The sequence below is a fragment of the Emydura macquarii genome, unplaced genomic scaffold (assembly GCF_026122565.2).
Source record: "Emydura macquarii macquarii isolate MOO-44397 ecotype Brisbane River unplaced genomic scaffold, CSIRO-AGI_Emac_v2 contig_2872, whole genome shotgun sequence".
Taxonomy (NCBI): domain Eukaryota; kingdom Metazoa; phylum Chordata; order Testudines; family Chelidae; genus Emydura; species Emydura macquarii.
Genome location: NW_027133009.1, coordinates 27,400 through 36,281, shown reverse-complemented (window position 1 = coordinate 36,281; position 8,882 = coordinate 27,400). Strand labels below are relative to the sequence as shown.

The window sequence follows — 8,882 nt, the reverse complement described above, 5'->3', positions numbered from 1 at the left end:
GGTGATGGGACACAGGTCTGTAAAATCATGCCTGGTGTAGAGAAAATGAATAAGGAAGTGTTATTTACCGCTTCACACAGCACAAGAACAAGGCATCACCTGATGAAATTACTAAGCAACAGGTTTAAAACAAACAAAAGCAAGTACTTCTTCACACGACGCACAGTCAATCTGTGGAACTCACTGCCAGGGGATGTTGTGAAGGCCAAAAGTAATAATGGGTTCAAAAGAGGGTGAGCTAAGTTCCTGGAGGACGGGTCCATCAGTGGCTGTTAGCCAAGATGGTCAGGGATGGACCCCATGCTTTGAGTGTCCCTAAACTTCTGAGGGCCAGAAGTTGGGACTGGCCGACAGGGGATGAATCATTTGCTAATTTCCCTGTTCTCTTTGTTCGCTCTGAAGCAGCTGGTACCAGCCACTGTCAGAGATAGGATCCTGGGTATTGCCCTGACCCAGAGTGGCTGCTCTTAGGGGTTTTCTGTTGGTCTGAACCCATTTCATTTTCTTCTAGTCCCAGCCACTTTCTAACTCTCAGCTTCAGACCTCCGGGCCCCGAGAACTCACCTGACCTAACACTCACACCAGACCTGTGGCAGAGACGGGGATAGAACCCAGAAGTCCTGGCTCCCAGCCCTGTTCACTGCCGCTAACCCTGCGACCTTAAAATCTCTGAGCTGTCAGCACTTGCCGTCCTACAGGCCCAGCTCGGTGCCGATCCTGGCCTCCTGCTCCCCGCCTCCATGACGAAAGGTCCCATCATCCTCTGCCTCCTCGGCACGCTCCAAGCTATGACAGGAGCTCAGAACCACACCGGTGAGTCGCCAGAGGCTGGGCTGGCTCACCCCTGCCAGGGCCGCCAGGGACGTGGCCACCCCGGAGTGTATAGGGGGAGGGTGGTACCATTTTAACAGGTCTGTGAACCCTCAACTGGCACTCACTGTGTTCTGTGGTTGAGGCGCCCCCAAGACCCAAGTTGTTCGGGGATAACGTTGGCTGCAAAATGCGGGGAGCCAGAGGGGGCCCCTCCAGGAATTTCAAACACTCCATGGAAAATCGAAACATGCAACATTTCAATTCAGAAACACTGCCATGGTGCCTTGTGGGAGCTGTACTTCAGGGACCTTGTGCTCCTTCTAGGAGGGGAGTGGGGTCTACTGGGTGAGAGCAGGGCGGGGCTGGGAGCCAGGACACCTGGGTTCTCTCCCCGGCTCTGGGAGAGGAGTGGGGTCCAGTGGTTAAAACAGAGGGGGCAGGGAGCCAGGACGCCTGGGTTCTCTCCTCAGTTCTGGGATGGGAGTGGGGTCTAGTGGTTAGAGCAGGGGGGGCTAGGAGCCAGGTGCACCATGAGACACGTAGTCTGGGGAGGAGAATGGGAGCAGAAGACAATTGAATTTCACCTCCCATGAGGCACCCTGGTGCCGTTTCTGACTTGAAATATGATGGTTTGGTCCCCCAAATAATTAAATTTCTGGCCGTTCAGCTTTTCAGCCCCAGAGCTGGGTGTGGCAGGGCGAACTGTTACCTGGGTGGGGAAAATCAAATACAAAACAACCACCCCAGCAACCCAATCAGCTGTGGGTGGGGAACCAGCCCTGACAATCAGCAGGAGGTATGGTGCAGCTGGCTCTGAGTCCCCACCAATCACCTGCGAGGCTGCTGGCAGTGGGTGGAGCCTGGGGGTATATAAATCAGACCCCGCGCACACCAGGGGACAAGCAGTGCCTCACGGCAGATGGGATCACTCAGCCGCAAGCCCGAGAGACAGCACCAGAACTGTGTCTGAGCCGCAACTCCTTGGGAAAGGCAATGCTGAGTATGGGTCCCGGCCAGAGCCTTTGTGATAGACGGGGGCGTGAGGAACTTAGGGGGAAATGGGCCTGAAACAAACACCTGCCGATGATGGTGAAAGATACATTGATGCACCCCTGTTTTGTCAGCATGGCTGCATCCTCTGCTTTCCTTTCTTTCCCTTTCCTTGGACTCTGGGGTAGCAGCATCGTCCTGGCCCCCCAGACAGTGACTGGGTGATGTCAGAGAATTCGGCGCTTTGCCGAGCTCCATTTTCCATCCACAAATGGCCGTGATGGAACATTTTCCGCCAGCCCTGTCCCCCCCCGCAGGCTGTGTGATGTTTGCAGGTTATTACAGAGTGAAAGATGAAGACGACCTAGCTCCTTCTTGGTTTGATCCGCTCCTCAGCCCTGGGTGGAACAGCGCTCCCGGGAGCGAGGGTGGGGGTGGGTGAGCGGGGCTGTCGCTATCTGTGCTAAGGCAGTGGTTTTTGACCTGTGGTCTGTGGATCCCCAGGGGTTCCCATGATGTCTACGATTTTCAAAGGGGCCTGCGCCTCCATTCCAAACATTTTAGGGGTCCGCAAATGAAAAAAGGTTGAAAACCACTGCCCTGGTGCAAAGGGGGGCAAAGAGAGAGTGCGAGCGAGCTATGAGGGCTGGGAGAACTTTGTAGTGCCATAGTTAGGTCAGCCTAGCCCCCAGTGTAGATGCGGCTGGGTGGACAGAGGTGTTTTAGGTGCGGCTGTTCTGGTGACTGGCGCCTCCTGCTGTTTCTTTCTTTGGATTCTCCATCAATAGGAGTCGCTTTCACCACATCCCAGCCGGGTCCTTCACGACCCACTGGTTGGGCACAGCCAGCCAGGCGGCACTTTTCTGCCCCAAGAGCAGCCTTCACCCTTTCCCCTGCCCCCACTAGGTAGCAATGCCAAGTACGGGGAAACTGAGGCACGTGTAGGCTTCATAAAAATATTGCAGCACGTTCCCACTTCGTCACAGCCCCTTCTTTCAGCGTGGGAAAGGTTTACACTCTGGCAGCACTGCTAACCATGCTGCTATAACGGCGGTAGTGTAGACAGGGCCCAGGAAGCACGAGAGTCTCCCCAGGATTGGGACGATAGAAGTTGGCAGTGGGTACAAAAGCCAGCTTCACCCCCCTCTCATTTCAGGGTCCCCTCTGACCTGTTTCTATTGCAAATCTGGGAGGAGCTGTCACCCCACACCCCAGACCTGTTCCTTGCCCCAGGACGCGTGCATTATCGTAACAGAACACAACACGCTGGGTGAGTAGCATCCACCCTCCCGGCAGCCGCGGCGTGTGTCTGTGCGGCGGGAATGCTGCTCCCGGGCGCGTTTGCCACGCAGCTTCCGAGCCGGCGTGCGCCTGAATCCAGCCAAAGGCAGCCAACCTGCTAGCTCAGGGAGGCCGTGGGATCCCCATTCGTGGAGGTTTCCAGGCCAGGGCCAGGGCCTGGTGACTCAGTTTCTTGTCCCCGGGGACAATGTGAGAGGCAAAGGGAAACACTGGCCCCACTCAGCGTGATGATGTCGTTTTCCCCCTGGTTTTTTTTGGGGGGGCAGCACCAGCCAGGGCGCCGGAACTGAGTTTAGCAGGGGGCATCATGGGACAAACCACCCACTGCTTCCAGCCCTACTTTCCTACAAAGACAGCCGGTGATGGGTCTGAGGTGGGGGAAAGCGGGGCTGCAGCCTGGAACGCAGAGAGTTGACACAGCCCAAACCCCGGCTAAGCAGCCGTCAGCTGAGCGAGGAGCCAGCTAAGCTGGTGAGGAAGAAAATGCTGAGGGAAGGGCTGGGGTTTAGGGCCAGATCGGCAAAGGGGTTGAGGTGCCTAACTCCCATGGGTCGGGGCCTTGGGCAGGAGGCTCCTCTCTCTGCCTGGGATGCTCAGCCGGGAAGACAGCCCGGGAGCTGGGTGTCCGAATCAGGTCAGGCATCTCCTGTCTGAAAAGAAACGAGGGAGACGCCCCCCCAACCCCGGGGGTCGGGGCTGTCATGGACAACGGGGGAGAGCCAGATGCAACCCCCTAAGCTGGCAGCAATCTGGTGAGCCCTGATTTTCCTATATCCTTCCTGAGAGACCTGACCACCAGCTATGGGGTTTTCAGGGGGGCCGGCCCATCTGATCTCTCCTCCTGAGGCTGTTCTGACAGGCAGAGTTAGCTGAATAGTCCCTGGGCTGGAGAGAAATTGGCTGTGTCGCCTGGTGGTTAGTGCACTCACCTGGCTGCGGGAGACCCGCCTTTGAACATCTGCTCGAACGAGGGCTGGGTCACCGCACCGGCGCCGTCAGTTGAATGGGCGAGTGACGGTCCCTTCTGCCTTTGCTGCGTTTCCAACAGGTGCAGAGAATTCGGGCACTTACCAGTCCTGCGCCGATTCCCGCCGGAGCCTCACGGGCTTCCTGGCTTTTTACTTCGGGGACAAGGTGGCCGTGGAGATCCAGTCGGAAATTTGCAAGAGCGAGGACTGCAACATCGAGTCGATGACCTCCCGTACGTACCTCCCTCGGCCGGTCTGACTCTCAGTCCCACGGAAGCCGCTGGGTGGGAACCCAGACCCCGAGGCTTGGGGAAAAGCCTGGACATTTCCAAAGACCCTGGGACAAGCTGGCGGTTGCTGGGCTGGGGGGAGGAGAATGGAGGAGCTTGGCATGTCTTGCCTGGGAGAGTATAAGGAGATCCCTACATGGGGGCATGGCCTGGTGTGCAAACTGGACCAGTAAGGGGTCACCGCCAGCCTTGTAACCCTGGGTGCCTGAAACGTTTTGCTTCTGTGGGTCACAGTCCGGACAAGCCTCCAGTCCCCTGAGCATTTGTGAGATGGGCCTCCGGGGGCCAGCGCTGGTACCCACCACTCCTTAGCTACAACTTGCAGAGGTGACCCCAACACACCCCCAGTCCCGGATTTCCCCAGCGCTGTAACCTCCAGCCCTTTCCCAGGGCCATTCAGAGGAACAACCAGGTTTCTTTGCTCCTTTACAGAGATCCAGGGGCTTGCCTCGTTACCTGCCGTTATCAATTACTTATGTCCAAACACAGCACCAGGGCGGTTTAGATCAGGGGTTTCCAACCTGTGGGCCGCACGCCCCTGGGGCCTGCAGACGGTGTCTCAGATTTCCAAAGGCACCACACCTCTATTCAGAATTTTTGAGGCCCCGCCAATGAAAAAAGGTGGAAAACCGCTGGCTTAGATGAAAGGTAAAACCAGTTTCTTAATACGAGGACATAAGCTGGGTGATGCCAAGGAGAAGGACTAAAGTTAGGAAGAGTTATGAACAAACAGAAGTAAAAAGAGGCTTTCAAATGGCTGAGACACAACAAGCTACCGCCTCCGTTCTCGGTTGATTTCTTACTGGCCCCTTTTTTTCCAAGACTTCAATCCCCTCGGCTGAAGAACCCATCTTGTCCTCCATCCCTGGACAGACAGACACTAGCGGGCCAGAGATGGGTCCTTGCACCGAGGGGGGTTGAAGTCTCTGGAAACTGATGGGTTTTGTCTCTTGAAAGGAGCAAATGCACACAGACACCCGCAGAGCAAGGCAGATGCGACCCTTGACTGGTCCGGTTTGCACCCCAGAACATCATAGGCACTGATTCTGTGAGTGTCGCAGGGCTCAAGCACCCATAGGAGAAAAGGGGGTGCTCAGCACCCACCGGGGCTGGCCACCATGAATCAGCTGTTTGGTGGTGCACAATGGCGCCGTGAATCAACTAATCAGCATCCAGCTCTCACTCTGGCCCCGCCCCTTCACGTCCATGCCCCACCTCTTCACCCTAAGCCCCGCCCCATCTCGTCCCCTGAGGCACCCCCCCACCCGCCAGCACCCGCCAGCAGAACCTAGAGTCGACGCCTATGCAGAACGCAGTGGGGATAAGCAGCCGGGAGGGAGGAGAGCGATCAAAGCTGGAGGACAAGGTGGGCACAGAATCCAACTGGCCCGGAAGTGACTGACGCTGGCAGTCAGGAGGCATCTCGCCGTCCGAGGAGGGGGGTTGGGGGACAGTCGCCCGTTGGAGAAGTGGAGGCCTGTAACCGAACGAGCTGGACGAGTGGGATGATACGCCGACTGTTTGGAGAGCTCTGGACTCAGTGGCCTGGAGGGTCCGTCCAGTCCTACGTTCTCCTGCCGCGCCTTCTTCCCACCCCGCACATGGTGCAAAACCGCCTCTCTCCGGCTGCATTTCAGGGCTGGCGATTAGCACCATCCACAATGGGCTCCAGTGCCCGGCCTGCTACGCCCCGGGCTCCGAAAGCTGTGAGAGTGACGGGCGCGTGCTCTGCACGGGAGGCGCCGACCAGTGTGCTGCCGTCATCGGGACGCTGGCACAAGGTGCGTCTTAAATCGCTCCCGGGTGGGCTAAAGCCCCGGGGAACTGGTGGGTGTAATGGGCTCTTCCACGCTGCCGTTAAACGCCCCTTTGCTTAAGAACTGCCCAAGTGCCAGAGGCCATCGCTCAAAACAAAGACCTGCATGAGCAGCAATGGCCTGGCTCCCCGAGCCCCCCTACCCTAACTCCTAGACCCCACGCTCTTCCCAGAGCCAAGGATAGAACCCAGGAGTCCTGGTTCCCAGCCCCCTGGACATTCCAGCAACAGTCGGAGTCCATCTATGTATTTCAGGCACAGCAAGGCAGAACAGAAGCTACATCACGTGGGTCACAGAATTTCCCAGAGATGCACAGAGCAAACCTAGGATTGGTGGGGCTGTGTTCATGCGAGAGAAGCAGGAGAACACCAGGGAGCGGGGGCAGAAAAAGCGAAGGACAGAGATACAACAAGGACTGGGAATGTGGCCTTGAGAAAGCTAAAGCAGAGCTTTTGGGCAGAGAACTGGCCGGAAAGGGGCTTTGGACCATGGGCAAAGACATTGTTTGTAGATACATAGGATTGCACCAAGGAAACGCCTGTCTCCAACACCACTTTCTTCTCCTAATGGGAATGACCCTCAAGACCTCAAATTTTTGGCTAACCGCTCTGGTCAAAAGAGGTAACAATATCTTTACCCCTTTGCCGAGCAGCAGCAGAATTCTGGGGCCTTGTAGGTTGGTTTCCCATTGGAGGAGAAATCAGTGGGGGGAAATCAGGTATTTCCTTAGAGCAGCTGGTTTGTTTACAATGTCTCTGCCAGTCCTGGAACAGAGGTGGGCACAAACGGCAGGCAAGCTGTCCCTTTAATCTCCGTTTAAACTCCGGTGGCTCCCTGGGAATAATTTTGCCCCAAGAATGTCCTGGAGTCAGAGATTTATGCAGGGAGCAATTTCACCCGCTGCTTGCCACAGCCGCCCTAGAAAGAGACTTTGAAAAACGGACCGCAAGCTCCTCCGACTAAGTGAAATATCTGCCTGGAGGGTCAGACGCAACATTGCCGTTGTAGGCTGAGCACACTGTGTCCCTATGGGCCCTCTGCACCCCAGGAACTAACTCGCTGCAACTCCCCCTCACTCCAGGCCAGGCGCTCTGTGTGGCCCCCTCCGCCACAGAATTATACCCACACAGAAATGCCGTCACGTGACTTGTACATCCTCCCTTGGCTGGGATTCAGAGGCTGGGGCATCTTGCAAAAAAAAAAAAAAAATGGGGGTCCGTATTGAGGAGCTGCAGGAAGAAGGGTGGGGTTCCCTGATCTCTGAAAGATTTATTTCACCTCCGTGCTTGACACTGGTCCAGCCGCTGCTGGAATCCTGGTGGTAAATTGGAGGGAGATGGGGGGTGCCAGAGAAGAACCATGAGAATGAATCAAGGCTTGGAAAAGCTGGGGTTAAGTCCCACGGCCTGAGCTACGCAGGAAGCCAGGTTCACTGATCCTTCCTGGCCTGAGAACGTCTGAACCAGGTCGGGTGCTACCTCAAGGCCGCGTGGGCTGGGAGATGTGGTCCCTGGAGATCCAGCCAGGGCTGGATCATGGCGTGACAGAAGGGGGTTAGGCCGTGTTGTGTCTGACCAGCTCTGGTTTCCCGGCGCAGGTGATGTCACGATTCCGTTTGCAGCCAGAGGTTGCGCGACCCGGGCGGCCTGTGGCATCACGACGCTGGAATCGGGGGTGTTCACCTACAAACTGACCGAGGCCCAGTGCAGCCCAGCGCCCAAAGCAGAGACCAGCAGCGCCCCCCGGACTCCGGCACGGGGTCCCTTCACCCTGGGCAGCATTGTCCGCCAGGCTCCCCTTTTCCTCCCCGCCCTTCTGGGTCTATTCCTCTGCTGACACCCCATCTGCGTGACTGGCTGGAGGGGGAGACACGCACCCCCTGCCTCCCACGGTTCATTAGTGTCTCGTTGTAACCTGTGTGCTCTCCCCTTCACACCGCCTGTCTGTGCCTCAGTTTCCCCCTCTCTGTAAGGGAGATAATAACGGTGAGCTGCCGTTGCAAAGGGCTTTGGGATCCCTGGATGGAAAGCATGAGACAAAGCCCGTTGCAGCCGAGAGGGGATTCTCTGCTAATTCCACTGTGGTTTGGAGCAGCCTTCAAAGTGTATTATTAGTGTCCCCTAGCAGCTTCTCCCCCAGCCTTTCAAAGATCCCTGTGAGGGAATAGAACCCAGGAGTCCTGACTCCCAGCTCCCGCTGCTCTAACCACTAGATCCCACTCCTCTCCCGGAGGCAGGGTGGAACCCAGGAGTCTTGATTCCCAGCCCCCCACCGGCTCTAACCCACTAGACTCCGTTCCCCTCCCACATCTGGTGCAAGAATCCAGGAGTTCTGCAAGCCAGCTCCCCAGAGATTCCAGAAATGGTCCAAGCCCCCCTGTGCATTTCAAACTGCACTGAATAAAGCACGATCAGAGACGCAATCACCCAAGAACGTCCGTGCACGCGCATGTGTTTGTATGTATGAGAGCCACCCGTGTCCACTCAGCCTTCATGCGTCTCTGCCAAACACCAGTGCCTCAGGGAGCGACTCTGCCTCCGGAACTGACTCGGATCAGAGCAAACACAGGGCTCAGCAAACACTCCTGCTGTTTGCACATCTCTCTCCACACAAAAACCTGGCATAATCCCTCCCCAAAACCAGCAAAACCCCAGCACATCTCCCCAAAGTCAAAACTTGCTCACACAATAAGAAAAAATCCT

The 8,882-nt window shown here is 56.7% G+C and overlaps 1 protein-coding gene across 1 annotated transcript; it reads left to right on the top strand.

The window, feature by feature from the left end:
* The first annotated feature begins 740 nt into the window (after positions 1-740).
* Positions 741-8,517, top strand: LOC137166542 (phospholipase A2 inhibitor and Ly6/PLAUR domain-containing protein-like). The gene is made up of 5 exons (XM_067568314.1): positions 741-813; positions 2,960-3,073; positions 4,154-4,306; positions 6,001-6,144; positions 7,778-8,517. Exons 1-5 carry the CDS (start codon positions 741-743, stop codon positions 8,014-8,016), a joined length of 723 nt encoding a protein of 240 aa, XP_067424415.1. The 3' UTR covers positions 8,017-8,517.
* Positions 8,518-8,882: the final 365 nt, after the last annotated feature.

Excerpts from the sequence above, each read along its gene's own strand:
- LOC137166542 (XM_067568314.1), top strand. The coding sequence starts at position 741 with ATGACGAAAGGTCCCATCATCCTCTGCCTCCTCGGCACGCTCCAAGCT. Across the intron at positions 4,307-6,000 it reads CATCGAGTCGATGACCTCCC|GGCTGGCGATTAGCACCATC; the intron begins GTACGTACCTCC and ends GCTGCATTTCAG. Across the intron at positions 6,145-7,777 it reads CATCGGGACGCTGGCACAAG|GTGATGTCACGATTCCGTTT; the intron begins GTGCGTCTTAAA and ends TTCCCGGCGCAG.